The following is a 22,997-nucleotide window of genomic DNA, read 5'->3' as shown; positions in this document are numbered from 1 at the left end:
TTCCCATTATCTGTGCATCTCCTTCCATTCCAATTTTTCTTCCATCCTTTCTATCTATCCTGATTGATTTAAATGGTGATCCTTCCCTGGCAGTTTGTACGACCCTACGTGGTACCTCCTACCCTTGCTACCAAGCCGCTTCGTGTCGACACTACTGTGCTTCCAGCCATCACCCGCCTCACCACCACAGCTCTCTCAACAGGAGCTACAACCATTCCTACCATACTGCTCCACACAGATACCATGACGACTACCAGAACCACGACCACTACCACCTTGCCAACCACTGTGCCCTCCTCTGCTGTGGTGCTGACCAATGCTACAGTCAATCCGACTGGTCAGTCAACCACCGCGCCCACCATGCCAGCTCCAACGACAGTGCCCACCACCCCAGACATCACACCTGTTCCAACCACACAATGGACTGCAGCCAGTCCGTCCTCAGGGGCTACTACTGTGTCTGAGAGCAGTACCCTGAACGCGACCACAACCGAGGGCGCAGCACCTACCCCTGGCCCATCAGAGGAGGTCTTGACCACGGTCACGTCTGCGTCGCCACCCACGACACTCGAAGCTCTGTTGGAAACTAGCCCACTCACGACGGTTGCTCCTCCAACCATCGATGCTGCCATTACAACCGCATCAGCCTCTCCTTTCAACGGGACGGACGGTGCAACCCCCACCGTTGCCACGACTGCCCCCGCCGTTGATCCCACGGAGCCCCCTGCCACTCGATTGGCTGTGCCGACTGACCCCCGACCTGACCACCCGACCACCCTGCCCACTGTTTGGCCTGTAAAGGACGTTGGTGAGTGGAAGGAGCCAGATGCTTGGGTAGACCCTGTGCAGGTTGAGAACGACACAGCCGTCTTCTCGGCTGCTGCTGCGCTGCTATCAGGTGACGGAGATGTTGAGAACCCTTCTCCTGCCTTTCTCCACCTGCTTGACACTGAGGTCGACTACCACTTTGATCCTGACTCTCCATCTTTCTCTGTACAGGTAAGTTTGAGTTTGTTTCTTTGTGACCAACTTTTTGAGTTGAGCGGGTTCACTCAACTCATTCCTGGAGCGAAGGGCTTGTCTTATGAAGAAAGGTGTATCTTTACCTTTTATCAATTTACATTTATTTACTGGAATTTTGAAGAGTGGGAGGTGATATTAGTGAAGCACATAAAATACTGGATAGGATACAGGATAGAGTGTAGACCAGGAGGATGTGGTGGAGACTAAAGCCAACGGCCACAGTTCAAGAATAAGTGGTCTCCATTTTAAGACAGAAATAAGGAGCAGTTCCCCTCAAAGAGCATGTGGAATATCCCAGGAGATAGCAAAGGCTGTGTCTTCAAGGCTGAGTCAAGTGGATTTTTGAAAGACGTGGGAGTCAAGAGTTAAGGTGTGTGAATGGAAAAGTGGAGCTGAGATGACAGCTGGATTAGTTTAATCTTATTGAATGGTGAAGCATTGGCTTGAAGGGTCAAATGGCCTCCTGTTACCCCTAAGTCCTTCGTTGTAGCAGGTCACCAGTGTCTGTGCTGGGTTCTACATTGTCCCATAGCCTCATTGCCAACTAAAAATTGATGACACGTTTGTGTCTTGACACAGTTATAAGACCTCAATCCTATTTTCTTCATGTTTTCAAAATGACTAATGCCTTGTGACATCATGACCAGCTGTAAGCCATCTATTATGTCACTACTTTATTGTTTAAAACATATTGAACAGTACAGGGTTGAAAATGTGCAAAGTTATAGTGAGTGGGAGGGAAAGCAAAAATGCTCCAGACAAACTCATTGCTCTAAAGAACGGTTTGTTTGTCAAAGTATTTTGGTCGATTCTTCAGCATTATAAAACTGAACTACCATCCACTTTCGGATCAAGAATCTAAACCCTACGGAAACATTGCCAGAAAGTCATCGATAAGGCAAATTCTCTCCACTGCCATTAATTATTTGCAATCGTATTTCAAATAAATATTGGCTTTTGCCTGCTAAACTGGTTAGTTAACTTGTAACAAAACCTTGAGTTTGCCATTTAAATTTTACTATTTAACGATAACTTGAAATGTTCCACAGGGTTTGTTTCTATCATGAGGAATATTGTTAATGATTTAATATTTACACAGTTGGTTGGAGTTGGTTTCCCTTGTGTTTGTTTCGGTTTGCTGAGCCTCTGTCTATGCTCTTTGTACAGAACCACGAAGGGATAGTTCAGGGTCCTGCAGACTGTCCCTGTGTCAATAACATTCAAGGATCACCCCTTCTGCCTGTCAACACAGAGAGGAAAATAACACTGGTGGGACGAAACTTGCACTTCTTCCAGGTCAGCATGTCTTCGATTGCAACCAGTAATGTGAACTAAGGGCAGGATATACGCTGTTGCTCTGTCAGTCTCAAACAGAATGGTGAGGGAGGGCAGCACTTTGAGCTGGTTTGGAATGGGCAGGGCTTTATAACGTTGTTCAAAATGAAGAGGTAACGGTCATGGTCATGTTAAACATTGATTTACAAAGGAGCTTTTATCATTTTGTTACCAAAACATCCTGTTCCAGCTATGAAACTTTGTACTTATTATTCACCTCGCCCTTTGTTTAGGTGTAATTATTGCTCAGTTTTGAAGTAAGTTCGCAACTTGAAATCACAGCTTATTGTTTCTCTCTTGGATTCTGTGCAAGTCTAACCATTTCTGGGGGATATCTTGCTCCCATTTGGATTATTTTCTTCCTATCTCAACGGTTAGCGTAAATGGTGAAAGCCAAGGTGGCATTTGCTGCACAGTCTGTTTCTCAAGGATTAGTGCAATTGCAAATGTGCCGGCGATCTGTCTGAGATCATGTTGCAAGTGAACTACAAAAGGTTGGCACATTCGTATGCTGTAGGCTGGTGGTGCAGATGGCCCATTAGTCAGGTCCTCGAAGAAAACAAGCAGTAGAATTGGACCAGAGCAACACCAGTATGCTATGGTATTTGGTACTGGCACCAGTAACATTGGTCAGTACACCAGTGTTACTGCTGGTCCTGAATATTGGCCATTGCACCATTGATACTGGTTATGATGTACGTCTGCAACAGAAAGTATTGTTATCTCGGTTATTGCTCTAACACATTCTCCATGTTTTCCCGGGGTGCTATAAAGGTCTGTATGGGTGCATGTTGTATCTGATAATATTGATTGCATCACTCATTTAAGAATCTATAAATTTTTTTTAAAAATCTCACAACACCACATTATAGTCCAACGGGTTTATTTGGAAGCACCATGTTTTGGAGCGCCACTCCTTCATCAGAGGGTTATGGAGGAGCAGTGCCCAAGGACACCCATCCACTGCTATGCATGGCTTACGTGCTCGAGTTTGCTTTTCCGAGTCTGTTCAAGTCTATTACTTTTTTTAAAGAATATTAACTGTGGCCTGAGGGAATGGAGCTTAAACAGAGGTTTGCAACATCTGTGTCATGCTCTCCTTGATTGTCCTTCCTTAGTCACTGCAAATGCTGTTCTGGGAATCACGGTGTGTGATAGTGTCTAGATGTTGTAGTCAGTTGGAGATGCTTACCACTGACTCTGTGAAACATTCTCCCTTGGTCACGAGGTACACTGTGATCCTGCTCCCTCAGCAGCAGCATCACAGTTTTGGAAAAAGCCGAGCAGTGAGGGACTTTGACGGTGAAGCCAAGACTACTTCAGATATCATCACTTTAAGACGTATACTTGGAAGTCCAAGGGTTTTTATCCAGCCTCTCAGAATTTCTCAGTCAATGGTGACACGATTTTAATTACAGCTCACCTCTCCCCTGACCCCCCAACCCGGCCCTGCCCTATGCACCACTCGCTGGTTCCACCATCCAACTCTGTATCCCTTTGCGCATTCACAGTGTGACCTCCAGTCCCCATACTCCAGTAGCCCTCAGCTCCCCTCCTTATTGCCAGCCAGACCCTTTCAGCTTTCCTAACACCATTCATGATCCCTGATCCTCCCTTCCCCAGCACTGCTCCCCTGCCCTCCCCAGCACTCCTCCCCTCCCCTCCCCGCTCCTGTGCCCTCCCCTCTCCTGCTCCCTTCCCTTCCTCAGCACTCCCCTCCTCCCCTGCTCCCTTCCCCTCTCCTGCATTTCTCCCCTTTCCTCCCTTCCCCTCCCCTGCTCCTGGCTTATCTACCACTTGCCCCCACCTCCTGGATCCTACCCTCTCCCACTACCCATGCCTGTTCCCCTCCCCCTGCCCTGCTCTCTCTCCAATAGCCCTGACACTTTAACCTTCGACTCCCTCTCCCAATCCAGCCCCCTTACAAACTCCCTTCCCCGCCCATCCCCTCACTGCTCTGTCTTCCTACCTAGTTCGGACACATCAGCATTGCCCAACACTTCACTATTTCCCTCGCCCCCAAACACGTCCTGTAGCATATCTGCTATTTCCAAGAGGGCTGTAGAGGTGTGGGGGAGGGGGAAATGGTGGGGGGGACACAGCAGGGGGGAAGCGGGGGGGAGGTGGGAAACGGGGGGGGTGGGGGAGCGGGGTGGAAAGCAGGAGGGGAAATGGGGGGGTGGGGGGGAGTGGGGGTGGGGGGAAGCACGAACCAGAGATGAGAGAATACTTTTAATGCTGCATAGGAACATTCCAATCTGTAAAATTAAATGTAGGTAAAAGTGGTGTATCTCTTTGGAAATCAGCCCAAGTTCTGGGATACCAGTTTCAAGATTGCAGGCTGAGAGATTGCCTGAAGGCATATTGTTTCTGGAGACTCAACAGCATGAGTCCCTGATACCATTTGATTCATTTAGATTGGTAGCTTTATACCAAAGAGTACCAACTGATAAGTTATATCTGCCCACGAACATCCTAACATGAAACCACTTTGAATTTATTAGAATTCAGATGTGAGAGAATAAAGAGCCAAGCTTCAGCACATTACAAAGCTGTCATTTCTGTTTGCAATCTGTTCTCTGTTAACTGTAGTGCAAAACATCTTCACATATACAGAGCAGTTTCATTAATATGTTTGCACTGCCTGACAGACACCTCTGACAGAATGGATAAAGGGTGTAAGACTAAATATAGTTTCCAATTGTTGCAAAGTCGAAAGGGCGTATGTTCACTTTAAGATAGAAAGTGTTTTCTGAATTTTAAAGTAAATTTAAAGTACAGCCGCACAGCTGCAGGAATACAGAACAGCTAAGAGATGGGCTGTTCCAAATTGGACACATGCAGCAACTGGCTGTTAAATGGGGACCTGAGTTTTGGTTGCTCAATAAATGAACCAATTAATTTAAATTATGTCCAGAATACCAAAACCCAATTGAGTTTGAATTTATTGTATCGACAACATTGAACCAATGACAGGGTACAATGTTGGGGGGTATGAAGCCAGGGCATTTTGAAAATTGGTTAGAACAACTGCCACCGAACAGCAGCACAACTGCTGGAGCGTGAACTGCCCATCTAACACACTGTTCTCAAAGAAATAAGAAGGCACTCTGTATCAAAAGGTACCTTTTCCTGTTAAAAAAAACTGTAAGAAGTAACAAGATGACCCAGGGAGATCATAGATGGGAGACTGAAGACAGCAGAGAAGACAGAGACTGTGTGGAGTTGAGATTAAGTAAATGTAATGTTTAATACTTGTATTGTTTTTATAGAGTTGGGGTCAGATAGTAATTAGTTAAGAAAAAAAGAGGCTAGGGTTTGTTCATAGTATTTGTTTCATGTTCTGTTAGGAAAATATTTTTCTTTAAATAATGGAAATTAGGAGTTCTGTTTCACTCCCTCACACTTTTAACAGATTACGAGATGAGGCGAGTTTTTCTGGGTGCTTGGTTTTAATTAACAGAGGGGTTTGGGCTTCTGCACTGTAACGTAGTATTCACTTGTCATCTTTGTGAGGCGAATTTCGTAGAGAACTTAGGGTTGAGGTACATAATTCTTTGAAAGTTGTGTCACACATAGACAGGGCGGTTAAAAAGCTGTTTAACGCTCTTGCTTTCACTGCTCAAACCTTTGAGTATAGGACTTGGGATGTCATATTGAGGACATTAGTGAGGCCTGTTTTGGTGGTGCCTCTTTTGAAGTGCTGTATGCAGTTCTGGTTGCCCTGTTATGGGAAGGATATTAAACTGGAGAGGGTTCAGAAAAGATTTACCATGATGTTACCAGGAATGAAGGGTTTGAAATATAAAAATAGACTGGAAAGGTTGGGACTCTTTTCTCTGGACCGTGGGAGGTTGAGGGGTGACATCATAGAGGTTTATAAAATCATGAGGGTGAGGCGTAAGTAAGGTGAATGGCAAGGGTCTTTTCCCTAGGATAGGGACTTCAAAACTAGGGGACATAGTTTTACAGTGAGAGGAGAAAGACTTTTTAAAAAGTACACTTCCAGAGGAAGTGCTGGATGCAGATACAGTTAGTATGTTTTTGATAAGTATTCGGAAAGCTTTAGAGGGACGTGCAGGCAGATGGGACCAGTTTAGATTGGAAAACTTGGTTGGAATGGACTGGTTGGACCGAAGGGTACATTTCCATGCTGTGACTATAACGGAATGGTGTAGCTTACTTTTTGGAATGAAAGTTTTCAGGATACAATGCTCCATTAGCTTTTTTTTCAAAAAAAGAATTCTGCTTCGCCAAATTGTTTCAATCTGTGCAACGAAACAGTTTGACATGACACAGCGATGTTTGCGGTTTGTTGCTGGAAACTGCAGAGGGGTAGGGACTGAAACAAAACTGGCAATGTTTGGTATTTCCCTGTGTTTCCATCAGACCATTTCAAGATTTGGGACGAACAAAAGTAGGTTGCATTTTGTTTCTGTCTGTTTGAAATGGTGAAATGAAGGGAGGGGCATTAGGAGGTGGGGAAATAAGTGGGATGTAGTCAGAATAAAACTGAGTGACATTATTGGTCTGATGCAGTAGAATAAAATATCACACCCAGAACAAAGCCCACCAGTACATATGGACTATACTTGGGAGTGTGCATTCTGTGCACTTTTAGTAAACTGGGAGTATAACCTGATAGCTGATGCTTGTGTACCAGTCCATCTGTACACATATGACGAATAAGGGTATTGTATACTCTGAGAGTGAGGGGCCTTTAACATTGATTGTCGCTGGAATCTCATTCTGGGAGCCTTGCATATAGTCGCTGGCTCCTTCCTTTCTCTGTTTTTAAATCCTTTAATCCCCAGTTGAAACTTGGGTCATTGAGTCTGCCACCAGAACATGCGAAAGGATTTAAAAGCTTATACACCAGGACTTGGCTCCCGGATTCTGGAATCTGAATTGAAAGGACCTTTATGAAAGAGTCTTTGGTTTATTTGTGAGTTAACTTTGAAGGTTGAAGGATCTTTGTGCAATGCTGTGGATCTTTCTGGTTTAAAATGGAAATGCAGAAGGGGGTGAGAGGAATTCCTCAGTCTGCCATGTACAGCTAAACTGTGAACACGAGCTGTGTTTCTCGTTTTGTTGCAGTTCACACAGAGGAGTCCTTACTGTCAGACTTCTGCAACTGTTATAAGTGTACTCCTTGTTTGGTTTAATAAGATTGCTCACATTTGTGATTCAGCTAGGCAGTGCCTCCTTAACCTCTTGTATTTCTGCTCCCTTGGCAGGACCCTGAAGGGGATTATGAATGTGTCTTTGTTATCGAGAGTCAGACAGTGGTGGTGGAGGCAATTGTTGAAGGGGACATTATTGATCCCACGTTTTACTCGATTACTTGTCAGGTGCACCAGGTAAGGAGCAAGAGATGGTTGCAGAGCCCCGGGAGATGGTCACGGGAGAGTTGGTTGGCCAAATGAGCATTCAGACCCTCCGCCACTGTTTAAGGGTCTCCTTAAATCACAGGCATGTTTCCATAGGAACAGGGTCCAATTTTCTGATATAGAGTAAACCTTCCACTCGAACACATCTAACTCGCACTTTTCAAACCAAACCTTCCAGAAAGAATGTTTAAGGATCACCACAACAACGGTGGGGAGGCTTTGCTAGAGTTAAACTAGATGAACCACTTCTATCCATCAGCAGAGTCTTAGTAACCACAAGTAAATGTTGGTGGTGGTGATGGAGGAGGGTGGGTGACACAGTGTTGGTCTGTGCAAGGCATTGATGTACATGGTTACCCAGAGTGGGGAGGACCCTGCTGTAACTTAAAGTATAATTCAGAAGTACACTAATTCACGTTGCTAACTCAGGAAGCAATTGCTTTCAACAGCAGACGTAACCAACTCTGACAAGCTATTGAAAGAAAATTGGATTAAATTCAATTTTAACAGTAAATAAGGGAATATACGATCAATACCAACAAATCACATTTATTCCTTTGTGCCCTTGAAGGGGAAAGAGCAGTGGAGCAAGGGCATCTACATTGTAGACTGTGTTCTCCCAGTAGGCCCAAGCTACAAGCCAGGAGCACAGAGCTCACACTTATATTGTCTGGACACTTGGAGCAAAAGTCTTTTCCATTTTACATCTCTTGAGTCCAACTGTGAGTCACACACATAAGCAAGCAAAAGGAAGCAGATTTGACTTTTAAATTAGATTCAGGATTAGATACTTTTCATCTTTGGTCTATCAACCTCCTATTTCTGTCACTACAGTTTACCTATGCCACATTACAGCAAGAATATAATGCAACAGTGTATGTCCAACGGCGGCCCAATTACAGAGTGGACAGCGGACATGATTTGCATAGTAAGTATTTTCATGCCTTTCCTGAAAAAATGTAAGAAAGAAAATGGAACTATTTCCTCAACTGCTTCTCCTTTGATACTGCCAGCGTGCCAACATCTTGGTGCACAGTGTAATGTTCATCGTTTATGTTTCTGACATTTATCACTGTTGTTAGTATGGTTGACTGATACTGATGAGCTACATTGATGGCCCTTGTACTGTGATGGTTTATGTGTCTGTGTTGCAGTTTGCTACAATATTGATGCAAACGACTTTGAATATTTACTGCAATAATTAAGGCAACAAGCATTGTAATTTTCACATGCAAAGTTTACACCAGGAATGCACTTATGGCATCAAAAGTAGCTCAGTTGACCTGAACATATTATCCTTGAGAACAACAGAAATCAAAATCCATTAGCAACTTCTGTCCCTGCAACCCTCCTATCCCTTTGTTTTCTCTCATGAAGATGTTTTTAAATCCATTCTCGGATGTGAGCATTACTAGCTAATTTGATATGGTGTCAGGGTCAGGGTCTTGATTGTAAATATGCCCGATGTACATAATTTTTATACATGTTAGTCCACACCATTTCAGGTAGAAATCAGTATTTTTAAAAAATAATTTGCTCATTTATTATGGACGTAGAGAATATGATGATACCACCTTGAGTTAATTTATTTTTTACCCTTTTGAACTTGTTTGTTCTGCAAGATCAGCATCTCCGTTTCCGCTTGGGGATCCCACAGCCTTCAAGGCTCAGTATCGAGTTCAGTAATTAGAGGCCCTGAGTATCTTTCCTGTCCTTTACCCAGCCCCACACTCCAGGCCCACTCACGACATGGGCTGCTTTCAGTGCTGGCAACCAACCCATTTACACCTGCTTGCTGTCCCAATTATCACTTTCACTGGCTTAGATTCAACCACCTCTTTGTGTGTGTGACTTTCTTTCCCAACCTCTGGGCTCTGACACCGTCTATTCTGTAACTCCATCCTCTCCTCCCTACCTCCGTTATCAGCATTTCAACTTTCCCTTGCTCCCTACCCCTGAAGAAAGGTTGCTGGATCCGAAACATGAACTCTGTTTCTCTCCCCAGTTGCTGCCAGACCCGCTGAGTTTCTTCAGCAATTTCTGTTTTTATTTTATTTTGGTTCTTTTGTTTGCACGTGCACACGTCTGATATATTACCATTTCCTCTTTACAAAGGTTCTAGTTTGAACTCTCCTCTTCACCCCACAGCTACACTTTGCTGCTATTATGCAAAGCAAAGCAGTCACATACGGTACAATATGGTATTTTTCTAAATGGGGTGGAGTTTTTAAGGTGCGCTCAAGAGAGTTTTTTGTGCCAGTACATAGATATATTGCACCTAAGAATGGTCCTCATCCTAGGTAGTGAAGTTTCAGTGGGTAAGCATTCTGGAGATAATGACCATAACTCTTAATTTCAAAGTCATCATAGAAAGGGGTAAGGGTAGTGCAAAAACTAAGGATCTAAATTGGGGTTCTGTATCATTAGGCAGGGTTCGGCAAACATAGACTGGAAGCCTATGTTTGAAAGTGGGAGTCTTTCAAAAGTAGTATGTGAGAATTCAGGAACTGGCGTATTTCTCGAGGCAGGATAAGGAAACAAAGGGACCTTGGTGTACACGTCCCTGTGGTGTCAGCACACATGGATAGGATGGTGAAGACCTTCATTAGCCAGTGCGTAGAATATAGGGGCAAGGAAGTCTTGTTACAAAGAGGCAGGGACAAGAGAGACAAGAGTTATTGGTGCTGGGTCCACTTTTGTTTGCCTTTTATATAAAGGATGAGAACTTAGAAGGCATGGTAAGTAAGTGTGCAGACAACACCAAAATTGGTGGCATAGTCAACAGTGAAGGTTATCTAAGATTACAAAGGGCTCGTGATCAATTGAGCTGAGGAGCAGCAGATGCGGTTTAATTTGGATTAATGCGAGGTGTCGCATTTTGCTAAAACAGGGGCAAGATTTATCCAGTTAATAGTAGGGCACAGGGTAGTGTTGTAGAACAGAGATCAAGGGGATCATGCACACAGTTCTTTGAAAGTTATATCACAGGTAGACAGGGTGGTTGACAAGGCATTCAGCATGTTTGCCTTCATTGCTCAAGCTATTGAAGATAGGAGTTAGGACGTTATGTCAAGGGTTGTACAGGAAGTGGTGAGGCTGCTTTTAGAGTGTTGAGTGTAAGGTCAGGCTGGGACTTTTTTCACTGGAGCATAGGAGGTTGAGGGGAGGTATATAAAATCATGAGAGGCATAGATAAGGTGAATAGCAAAAGTCTTTCCCCTAGATTTCAACACTAGGGACTATGTTTTTAAGGTGAGAGGAGAAAAATGTAAAAGAGACCTGAGGGCAACTTTTTCTCACACAGCATAGTTTGTGTGTGGAATGAACTGCTAGAGAAAGTGGGAGATGCGGGTACAGTTATAACATTTAAAAGACATTTGGACAGGTACAGGAAAGGCGTAGAGGGATATGGGCCAAATGCAGGCAAGTGGTCAAACCTGGTCAGCATGGGTCTGTTTTGGTGCTGTATGACCGTGACTGAGAGGGCACATGAGTGAGTGATTTAAAGGAAATTTTAGAAAATTGTTTTTCATCAAGAAGATGGTAGAAATATAGAATGTGCTGCCTGATAAGGCGATGGAGACAGGTACTCTTGCAAAATTTAATGAGCGTCTGGATAAGCATTTAAATGCCAGGGCATAACAGGCTGTGGACCAAGTGCAGGTAAAGAGGATTAGTGTTTGTTAGTTGGTTGGCATAGACGTAGAGGGCCGAAGGGCCTGTTTCTATGCTGTATGACTGATTGTGATTAAATTTAGTTAAGTTACAACAGCCATACTAAATTGAGTAGAATTTGCTAACTTTGTTTAAATTCCCCCAAACCTGTAGGTCCGTGGGGCCCACGACTAATCTGTACACAGTCATTCAGTCAGAAATTTCACTTTTCTTTCCATTTTGAATGAAATAACTTGTATTTAAGCAGTATCTGTCACAATCTGCTGATGTCCTAGAAAGCTCTGTTGTGTATTTTTGAAATGTAGTCGTTGCAGTACTGTAAGACTTAGAAATGGGTCCAAGTTGGAGCTCTCTGAGTCTTGGGAAAGATCTGTGAGAAAATTATTAATGCTCTCTCGTTACTTCTGTACAGTTACCCTGTATAACTGTTCTGTGGATCGAACAGACTGCAGCCGCTGTCAGACAGCAGAAACTAAGTACGCTTGTGTGTGGTGCGGGGGAGGGAAGCCCAGCTGTGTGTACGAAAAGTCCTGTGTAGACGGAGTGGAACAGACCTGTCCAGCCCCCTTCATTCACTCGGTGAGTTACCATGCAGGTTTAAAAAAAAACAGAGCGACAGAAAAGTACCCGAAACTAGATGATGTACCTTTGATTCAGCTGAGCAGTGCATGGCCAATGAGGCCCACGCTACTCACAGCACAGCACCCTGTTGGAAGGGAAGGTAGTAGTGTTTCAGTAGCAGACTGATGGCAGTGCTGTACCTCGAGTCCCAAATCCTACATGGGCGAAAATTGGATTCCACCTGTGACAATGCTAACCCTTTAAAAAGGTTATTTTGTCTTTGTTTTTTTTTCAAGAGGGGTTGTAAAGGCAGTGGTGCTGAAATGGCTAACAGAAACTGCCTAAGTTAACATTCGGGGAGGCGTTTAGGTTTTTTATAAACAGTTGTACAACAAGAGGGAAATCAACGAGGTAAAAACAATGACTGCAGATGCTGGAAACCAGATTCTGGATTAGTGGTGCTGAAAGAGCACAGCAGTTCAGGCAGCATGATTTCGCTGGATGCTGCCTGAACTGCTGTGCTCTTCCAGCACCACTGATCCAGAACAAAAGGGAAATGGCCAGTTCTCCCAGTTCAGGGTCTGCTCTAGTTTGGTTTAGTTTTAGCAGGCAGTCAGAAACTGCTGGTAGCTGAGTGGCTGTCACTGTGACAAATGGTTCCATGCTTCAACAGATGTTTCTTGCCTGACTCCTCTCTCTGAAATCTCTCCTGCCTGTAAGCACCTGAGTTTGAATTTACCATTTGCCACGGGGTGTGTTTTGGGATGTTGTGGGAATTGGAGCAGCTCCTTTGTTAAGTTGCGACTTCAAGCCGGTTTGGTTTCCAAATAGTTAAGTTATTCTAAATTCTGATTTCTTTTGTTTGTGTTTCAACCATGGTGTAAATGCTTTTGCCCGAAATGTCAATTTTCCTGCTCCTAGGATGCTGCCTGACCTGCTGTGCTTTTCCAGCACCACTCTAATTTTAACTCTGAACTCCAGCATCTGCAGTCCTCATTTCGCCTGGTGTAAATACATTCAGCTTTGCTAAAGGGAATGGTTTGACAAGCTGCATCAGTCCTGTCTATAAAATAAGAAAACGTTAGGGTCTGGGCTACCTTCTTAAAATGTTTTGAGAGGGTCTGATCTAGTCCACAACTGCTGGGGAGAGTGGATTCAATGAATGAAATAAACCTGCAATTGGCAGCTAGTCTCCACAGTGGTGACTGGGACACTATCAGATGGATGCAGAAATCCCTAACTCACCTGTAGGGAAGTAGATCTGTCCAGTCAAGCCTTTATATAACACCTGGTAAACCTGTAACTGTGTCCCACTTAGAGCAACACAGTTTTTCAGAGGAAATCTATAAAGCCATTCAAAATTAAGAAAGGCTTTGACCGAGTCAATAGGAGATGTTTCCACTCGCAAGAAAGTCAGTAGCCAGAAGTCACGAGTGATCATCGATAAAGCCAGTTTGGATTTGAGATTTTCCCTCTAACTAAACAAATAATTGTGAATTGGGACTATCTAAACACATGGCAGAATGATTAATAGTAACTTTCTAAAAGGAAATAAATCTCTGCATAAAAAGGAAAAGGTTTTTTGACTCGACTGCATGGAAAGAGCAAACAAATGTGTCTTGCAACCATCAGAGAGAGAAGGATTTCTTGCTTAATCCTTCAGTGGTGCAGTATTGAGCTGTACAGACCAGCGATGTCGAACTGCGTTAGGGAGGAAGTTGCAGGAATTTGACCCAGTGACCGTAAATGAACAGTAATATATTTCCAGGTCAGGATGATCGCGTGGCTTAGAGGGTTCCTGCAGGTACAGGTGTTCCTATTTAGTTGCTGCTCTCGTCCTTCCAGCAGGTAGAGTTCTAACAAGTTTTTATATTTATTCGTTCATTCATTCACGGGATGAGGACATCACTGACTAGGCCAGCATTTGTGGCCCAGAGGGCAGTTAAGAGTTACCCACGTTGCTGTGGGTCTGGAATCACATGTAGGCCAGATCAGGTAAGGATGACGTTTTCTTCCTGAAAGGGGACATTAGTGAACCAGATGGGTTTTTCCTGACAATTGACAATGGATTCAGGGTCGTCATTAGACTTTTAATTCCAGATTTTTTTTTAATTGAATTCAAATTCCACCATCTGCCGTGGTGGGATTCAAACCCAGGTCACCAGAATGTTAGCTGGGTCTCTGGATGAACAGTCCAGCGATAATACCACTAGGCTATTGCCTCACCCTTTGGCAGATGGAGGCACCTTGGTGAGTTACTGCAGGGCAACTTATAATGCTGAACACTGATACCCCCATGGTACATCAGTGATGAATGGGATAAACATTGAAGAGGCTGCTTTTCCCTGAATGGTGTTCAGCTTCTTGAATGCTTCAGCAACTGGGAAGTATTCCATCGCTCTCCTAATTTAGCATCGATTGTGCAGGGGTGAGCTGGGTTTCCAGCTATGATTACGATTCAGGGATTTCCTACTGGACAACACACCTGTCTCGGTGTCAGGAGTTCTTTTTATTCTTCCATGAGATGTGAACGTTACTGGATAGGCCAGCACTTGCCCCCCCCCTAAATATCCTTGACCAGATAGTTGCTAGGCTCCCTATGTCTGAGTGAGCAACTTGGCAATTTGATAGGGCACTTTGGACTCGACTACAGTGCTGTAAAGCAGATTTATTCAGTGTATCACAATGTGGTATTTTTGCATGGTTATCATTCATAATCCCACCATTTTATCCCAGATTTATTGATTTAAGTGAATTTGTATTCCCTTGGCTGCCACAGTGGGATCTGAACTCCTATCTATGAAGCATTACTGCACGTTTCTTGACTACCAATCCAGTAACATTACCTCTCTGCTACCAAATATCTGCAGCATGATCAGCTCAAAGCTGATGCCTTTAAACAATTGAATGTCACGGTGAAACTTGTTCAGGATCAAATTAATAATGTTCTTTTGGATGAATAAGCAAACGTTTTTCTAAACTTGGCAAAAGGTGAAGAGAAAATAAAACACAAACCTATCATTCATTTTATCTCCATTTTTACAAAATTGAATTCTGAAAAACCTACACCTTGCATCTATGTTTTTGATGTCTTCCCACATTTGAAAGATTATTCACCATTCCTACTGTGTTCCCCAACGCTGTTACACTTGCAGCTGTTAACATGGATTATTCTCATTCCCAGATTGACCCAACGTCAGGGCTGCAGGAAGGTGGGACCATGGTCACCATCACGGGCTCAAACCTAGGCCAGCGATTCGAGGACATCCAGAACATGGTGACGGTGGCTGGGATCCCGTGTCGTGCTGATCCTCTGAAGTACGAGGTCTCCACCAGGTCAGTCACTTAAAGATTGCCAGCCGCCATTATATGCATGAACAGTGAGCTCTGGCACAATTCCGCAGACTTCCCACTTCATAAGAATCTCTTCCAACTAACTATTCCGCCATGTTACCCTCCTATCAATGCACAGAATCTTGTCTTGGATTCATGCCATTTGCTGGAGGTTGTGGTACATCCTAGACCTTGCACTCTGCTATTGAAGTGCCACACAAATCCCCTCAACTGAAATGGCATTGCTCTGGATATAGCCCAGAGTAACACCAGAATTTAAAAATTCCTGGCTCAGAGCTTGACCTAATGGGTGTAGAAATGTGGAAGGGATTTGAGCATGTAGGTTTTGCCGAAGGTTTTAGAGCCCATAATACTTTCCAGCCAGTGCCTCCTGTGCTGTGCTTTTCTAAGAAAGGTGGTTTGTTTGCCTGAATTTGGTCCCCGGAATGCCGCAAAGATTTGAATGGTTGTTTGAGGAGAAAAGATTAAGAGCAAATTTGAAATTTATATTTAAAGTTGCAAAGCATTTAGGAAGAGTACATTGACCCTTCAGCCATTGGAAACAATGACAAAATGGGCACAGGAATGGTGATTACCAAATTAACCAACTGCACCATGTGGAAAAGATTGTTTACCAAGTGAGTGGTTAGGGATTGGAATGCACTGTGTGATAAATTGGTCATTACAAATCTCAGTAAATATCCAAATGGGACAACACATCTATCCTGGGACAGGCTAAGCAAAGACATGCCAGGGAATTCCTAGAGGCCTGGCACTCCAACCACAACACCATAAACAAACACACAGGTCTAGATACCATCTATCAACCCCTCAGAAAATGAACAGGAAATGACATCACCACAAACCCCAGGAACCCCATCCAGGACAAACATTTAAATGTAAAGCAAGAGACAACAGGTTCGCTTCACTTGGAGGTCGCCACTGATGATGTTACCTAGCCAAGTAATGAAACATCTGGATGTCAAACCTACAGCTCAGCGAGCAAATCTACACCCTAAACCTCAACCTGAGCTACAAACCTTGCATATCCAAATGTAGTGGGGAAGCACTTTAAAGAGAAGGAACATGGAAAGGAATTGGACTAATGAGTTTGTTGTTTGGAAGAGTATGTATGTACATATGAGTTGAATGACTTGCCCTGTTCAGTGTTACTTTCTGATTCATAGAGCTGTAGAGTCATACAGCACAGGAACAGATCCTTTGGTCCAACTTGTCCTTGCCAACCAAGCTTCCCAAACTAAACAATAACTGCACTTAGCCCATATCCCTCTGAACCTTTCCTGTTCATGTACCTGTCCAAATGTCTTTTAAATTTATAACTGTATCCTTCCTCTGGCGGTTCATTCCACAGACACACCACCCTGTGAATGAAATAATTGCCCCTCAAGTCCCTTTTAAATCTTTCTCCTTTCACCTTAAAAATATGCTCTCTAGTTTTGATCCTCTCTACCCTCGAAAAAAGACTTTTGCTGTTCGTCTTATCTATGCCCCTCATGATTTTATAAACCTTAAAGATCAGCCCTCAACCTGCTAGACACCAGTGGAAAAAGTCCCAGCCTCTCCCCCTATAATTCAAATATTTGAGTCTCAGTAACATCTACATAAATCTTTTCTGCTGCCTCTTCAATTTGATAATATCCTTCCGAGCGCACTGATTCGCTGAGAGGTTCTAGTTAGTGATGACACTTCATTACAGATACATTCACTTCTAAAGTCCTTCGCTGTATTAGCTGCAGGTCAGCTCCAGTGTTGCCTCCTCTGAGACAGTGGAGGAGGGGTTCAGGTCCCTCAGCAGAGATCTGACTGTAATATCAAGGCTAACACTTCAGTGCAACATTTGAGGGACTACTGCTGAAAGACTGGAGTGACTGGGCTTGTATACCCTTGAGTTTAGAAGACTGAGAGGGGATCTCATTGAGACATATAAGATTATTAAAGGATTGGACACTCTGGAGGCAGGAAACATGTTTCCGCTGAAGGGTGAGTGCCAAACCAGAGGACACAGCTTAAAAATACGGGGTAGACCATTTAGGACAGAGGTGAAGAGAAACTTCTTCACCCAGAGAGTGGTAGCTGTATGGAATGCTCTGTCCAGAGGGCAGTGGAGGCCCAGTCTCTGGATTCATTTAAGAAAGAATTGGATAGAGCTCTCAAGGATAGTGGAATCAAGGGTTATGGAGATAAGGCAGGAACAGGATACTGATTAAGGATGATTAGTCATGATCATATTAAATGGTGGTGTAGGCTCGAAGGGCAGAATGGCCTACTCCTGCACCTATTGCCTATTGTCTACTGCACTGGTGGAAGCATTATCTTCAGGATGAGATGTTAAAGAATGACCTGTCTACCCCCTCGGGTATGTGTGATTTCCAGGAAGAGCAAGCAAGTTCTTCCCCAGTCTTATGACCAATATTTACATGGTTAGGATCAGGTATCACAGGAATGGGATTAGTGTTGAGGAAATGGGGATGTGGTACGGATCTGATTGTATAAGGGAGCAAGTTTGAGTAGAGTGTGTGGTGCTGGAAAAGCACAGCAGGTCAGGCAGCACCAAGGAGCAGGAATATCACTGTTTTGGGCATAAGCACTTCATCAGGAAAGGCTTCCTGATGAACGGCTTATGTCCAGAACATCGATTCTCCTGCTCCTCGGATGCTGCCTGACTGCTGTGCTTTTCCAGCACCACGCTCTCGACTCTGATCTCCAGCATCTGTAGTCCTCACTTTCTCCTAGCAAGTTTAAGTAGCTGAACGGCCCAATCCTGCATTGTGGTCATGTTGTGGACCATACAGTAGTGCCAGATTTCAGAGTATTAATGCATTAGTACGTTCATTTGGAAGGAAGGTTTTTTGACTCCAAATACTCAGTCACAGAAGTCACCACTTTGTAGCTGTGAAAAGTCAGCTGATTACTTGGTCAGTTCCACCCAGATCTGGATCTATTTCACAAGTCGTTAACTGTGAAATCACTGAAACTGTGATGGCGATAGTTGAATAATATAATTCGATTATGCAGTTAAAAGTACTTTTCGGTTGTATATATTTGACTTGGTTGGTGTTCTGCAGAGTGACATGTTTGCAGCTAATGCTGTTGGGTTTCCTCCTGTAGGATTGTATGTTACACAGCAGCCAGTAATGAGCAAGTATCAGGCCAGGTCACAGTTGAAGTAGTAAATGGAGGCAGTAGCAGCTCTGCACAGCCCTTCACTTATCAGGTCAGTATGAAATGGATTTAATCGTGTTTTAATTTCAGCTTTCTCTTTTTTAAAAAAAAAAGTTGATTTCTGGAATTTCCTGTCGTTTCTGAAACAGGAGAATATTTGGAATGGGAGTAGCAGGGTTTTTTTTTAAAATGGTTTGTTGTGTACTTGGAAGCCTGTGGTTAAAGCACCAGCCGTGAGGAATCTGTGGTTAACACCCAGTGTTTACCTGGCTCTGTGCACAGTCTGAGAGGAAACCTTGACTGATGGGCCTAACAGATAGAACAACAACTTGGGGAAGAGCCATGGATACAAGCCCAACTGTTACAGATCTGGGCGGAGAAGGAGCAATTAATGCAAGACCGCCTGAGCATATTTTGTTTTAACTTAGTAAGGATCAGATTGAGAGAACCCAGACTGAATCAGAATCTGCTGCTTGTACAAATTTCAGCTTCTTTTGATGGCTTTGATGTTTGTTGACCTGCATTAATGTGAAACGGTTGAAGAGCTCTTGTGTTTCATTGGCAATATCCCTATCTCTGACATAGGAGAACCAGGTTCAAGTCCCATCTATTCCAGAGGTGTGTTATAACATCTCTGAACCACTTGATTGAAAGGAAAATCCAGACTGCCACAATTGGGGTTGTCGGTTGTAGCTGTGAAAAGTCAGCTGATTACTTGGTCAATTTTACCCAGGTCAGGATCTATTTCCCAAGTTGTTAAGCCGCACCATGTTGTTGCTACTTACTCCTGCAGAACCCAGTGCTGGACTCTATTTCACCGTCACGCGGCCCAAAAGCTGGAGGAACACATCTTACTCTCAAAGGCGTCAATTTGTTGACTGGCAGACCAAGTGATGTCCGGGTGTTTGTTGGTGACCTTCCCTGTCTTATGTAAGTGTATTTATTTTTGAGAAGAGCTGGGATCCTTCAGAACTTTGACACAAGGAAAATTTTAAATTAACTCAATGTGCCATAGTGTTGAGTGAAAAGTTGCCAGTTAGAAGCCATTACTGCTCCTGATCTTGACCATACTCCCAAGGGGACATACTGAGGAGAGACTTTGGGTGCTTTTCTTGGGAGGGAAACATCCAGCCGAATTGCAAATTTGAACACCTTCACTAAGTTTGGTTTATAATGCCAAATTGAAGATTGGAATGGGGCAAGGGGATATTCACAGAGAATAGAAGGTACAGTGCTGAAACACCGATTTTTGTCTAAGAATATCAGGATCAACGGGGGCAATTGTGTTGTTGATGAAAGAGCCTTCCTTCCCACCTCTCCTGTTTTATTGGTGGTCACTGCTCGTCAGGATTAAATCCGTGATAGCTTTATTCTCATGTACTCACATGAGTACAGTGAAAAGTTTACAAGTCGCCACTTACGGCACGATGTTCAGATGCAAAGGTACCTGGGTATAGATTCTTAAGTACAAATTTTTCGGAAAATAACATTAGCCAAATGAAGAACTAAAATGTCCAGCATTTCAGACCTTCATGCTGTCTGAAGAATGAAAATACGCAGAGGGTGGTGTGTGTATGGAACAAGCTGCCAGAGGAAATGGTGGAGGCTGGTACAATTAACACATTTAAAAGACATCTGGATGGGTATATGAATAGGAAGGGTTTAGAGGGATATGGGCCAAGTGCTGGCAAGTGGGACGAGATTAATTTGAGATATCTGGTTGGCATGGATATGTTGGACTGTTTCATTGCTGTACATCTCTTTTAGGGTTAAATCAGAAAAATAAAGAAATAAAAAGTTCAGAATAACAGTCTTTCCAATGCAGTCCATGCCGGCACCTAGCCTCCAGACACCTCCAGGCTTCACATCAAGGCTGGGAGTTGTACTGAGTCTGGTGCCACATCCATGGGATTGTATCTTTGATTTGCCAGTTCTGCCAACGCATAATCTCTGTTTATTGCACCTTTGATGGCCATACAGCTGATCATGTTTCCATTCTCAGTTGATCACCCCCATTTGGATTAGGAGTAGGAGCCCTGTGGTTTTCCATTCCCTAATCCAGGGCGTGGAGGCCAATTGCAATGCCCTACAGAGTACTGTTTCTGGCTCCACTGAGCTTGAGACCTTCTTGGTTTGTGAGACTCGGTACTGAACTGAGGGCTATGTCAGTAGCTCTGGTCATTTTACTTAAATTCTGCGCAATTCTGAGGTCGCTTGTTGGCTTTTTAGTGAGACCACATAAAATGGGAGTTGCTTTCTTCTTTCTACTTTCTTCGTAACACAAGGTAGATGCAGGTGACAATTTTAGCCAGAATTGTAATTGTGTTTTACCCCTGGGCAGTTCTGACATTGAGGATCACCGAGTCCAGTGTCTCACTACACCAAGCAACCAGACCGATGAGCTGCCTATCACAGTCAAGTATGGTGATATTCCAAAGAGATTGAACAATGTCTTCTACAGCTACACAGAAAATCCAAACATCACCAGTGTGCGTCCCGACAAGAGCTTCTTAGGGTAAGATGAGTTTTAATCGATAGGAATGGGTGGCTTGAAATATTGTCTTGATGTGCTGTATATGGACTTGACTTCAGTAAGGCATTCAGCAAGGTTCCCCATGGGAGACTGGTTAGCAAGGTTAGATCACATGGAATATGGAGAGAACTAGCCATTTGGATACCGAACTGGCTCAAAGGTAAAAGACAGAGGATGGTGCTGGAGGGTTGCTTTTCGGACTGGAGGCCTGTGACTAGCGGTGTGCGATGAGGATTGGTGCTGGGTCCACTGCTTTTGTCATTTATATGAAAGACTTGGATGTGAACACAGGAGGAGTGGTTATTAAGTTTGCAAATGATACCAAAATTGGAGGTGTAGTGGACAGCGAAGAGTGAAATGGGATCTTGATCAGATGGGCCAATGGGCCGAGGTGTAGCAGATGGAGTCTAATTTAGACTAACGCAAGGTGCTGCATTTTTGAATCACAAATCAGGGCAGGACTTACACACTTAATGGTAAGGTCCTGGGAAGTGTTGCTGAACAAAGAGACCTAGAAGTGCCCGTTCATGTTTCTTTGAAAGTGAATTTGCAATTGGACAAGACAGTGAAAAAAGAGTTTGGTATGCTTTCCTTTATTGGTCAGAGCTTTGATTTGGAGATCATGATCTGGATGGACAGGACATTGGTTAGGCCACTTTTCAAATACTGTGTGTCATTCTGGTTTCCCTGCTATAGGAAGGATATTGTGAAACTTGAAAGGATTCAGATTTACAAGTCTGTTACCAGGGTTGGAGGGTTTAGCTATATGGAGAGGCTGAATAGGCTGGGCTATTTTCTCTGGAGGACAGAGGCTGAGGGGTGATCTTGTAGAAGTTCATAAAATCATGAGGGGCATGGATAGGATAAATAGACAAGGTATTTTCCCTGGGTGGGGGGAGGGGAGTCCAGAACTAGAGGGCATAGGTTTAGGGTGAGAGGGGAAAAATATAAAAGGCCCTAAGTGGCAAGTTTTTCAGACAGAGGGTGGTGTGTGTATGGAATGAGCTGCCAGAGAAAGTGGTGGAGGCTGGTACAATTACAACATTTATAAGGCATCTGGATAGGTACATGAATAGGAAAGGTTTAGTGGGGGTATGGATCAATTGCTGACAAATGGGATTAGATTTTAGGATATTCCGATAGCATGGATGATTGGACCAAAGGGTCTGTTTCCATGCTGCACACGTCTGTGACTATGTGAGGCCTGTACCCAGTGGAATATAGGAGAATGATATGTGACCTTATTGAAACCCATTAGATCCTTTGAGGCCTTGACAGAGTGGATGCTAAAAGGTTATTTACTCTTGTGAGAGAGCTTAGGACCAGAGAGCAAAATCTCTGAAAAAGTGGATGCCCATTTAAAACAAATGAGGAGGAATCTCTTCTCTGGGTGCTGTGAATTTGTGGAATTAGGCTGAGATGTTTAGTCATTAAGGGAATCAAGAGTTATGGGGACAAGGCAGAAAATTAGAGTAAAGGATTATCAGGTCAGCACAAAATCCTTGGGGGAAAAAGTCAAAGCAATGGTACGTTTAAAAGGGAGAGGAGCAGACAAAGGCAGCACATGGTCGGTGAAGGAGAGAGAGAGATAAAGAAACCCACACTGCTAAGTGACACAGCAGTGAACCTGCGCAGTTACTGCCTTTGCTGTTGAATTCATGTATCGCTGGACATTGGAGTGTGGCTAGGAAAATGACAAACGGTGAAATTCAGAACTGATCTTGGAGGAACCTTTTTTGGGAGAGGTCACAGCACAGAAACAGATAAGTGAATAGTTTAAGTGTGGCCTTGCTGTTAGTCTGCAGTAGTGAGTAGAGGGGGTTCTTTCTTGATTATATATTTTATTGAAATGTGTCTCTTTATTAAAGTCAAGAATGTAAGCTGTAAGTTTGTTAGCCTAGAGCAGTGTTTTGTAGAGGAATAAGACAGTGCTATTTTTTGGGTCTGCAGATTGGAAGAAGCAA

The 22,997-nt window shown here is 43.7% G+C and overlaps 1 protein-coding gene across 4 annotated transcripts in view; it reads left to right on the top strand.

The window, feature by feature from the left end:
* Window positions 1-22,997, top strand: part of plxnb1b (plexin b1b) — a 255,026-nt gene that overhangs the window by 180,857 nt on the left and 51,172 nt on the right. For 3 of the 4 annotated variants that reach the window (XM_060835442.1, XM_060835441.1, XM_060835444.1), the window contains exons 11-19: window positions 94-999; window positions 2,191-2,319; window positions 7,596-7,718; window positions 8,583-8,676; window positions 11,836-12,002; window positions 15,169-15,320; window positions 18,447-18,552; window positions 19,294-19,430; window positions 20,842-21,015. In XM_060835442.1, the coding sequence (XP_060691425.1) occupies window positions 94-999; window positions 2,191-2,319; window positions 7,596-7,718; window positions 8,583-8,676; window positions 11,836-12,002; window positions 15,169-15,320; window positions 18,447-18,552; window positions 19,294-19,430; window positions 20,842-21,015 (1,988 nt within the window). The remainder of the gene's footprint in view (window positions 1-93; window positions 1,000-2,190; window positions 2,320-7,595; window positions 7,719-8,582; window positions 8,677-11,835; window positions 12,003-15,168; window positions 15,321-18,446; window positions 18,553-19,293; window positions 19,431-20,841; window positions 21,016-22,997) is intronic. The other variant, XM_060835445.1, reaches the window with a different exon arrangement.

Source organism: Hemiscyllium ocellatum, chromosome 14 (genome assembly GCF_020745735.1).
Source record: "Hemiscyllium ocellatum isolate sHemOce1 chromosome 14, sHemOce1.pat.X.cur, whole genome shotgun sequence".
NCBI lineage: Eukaryota > Metazoa > Chordata > Chondrichthyes > Orectolobiformes > Hemiscylliidae > Hemiscyllium > Hemiscyllium ocellatum.
This window is presented reverse-complemented; position numbering and strand designations above follow the sequence as displayed.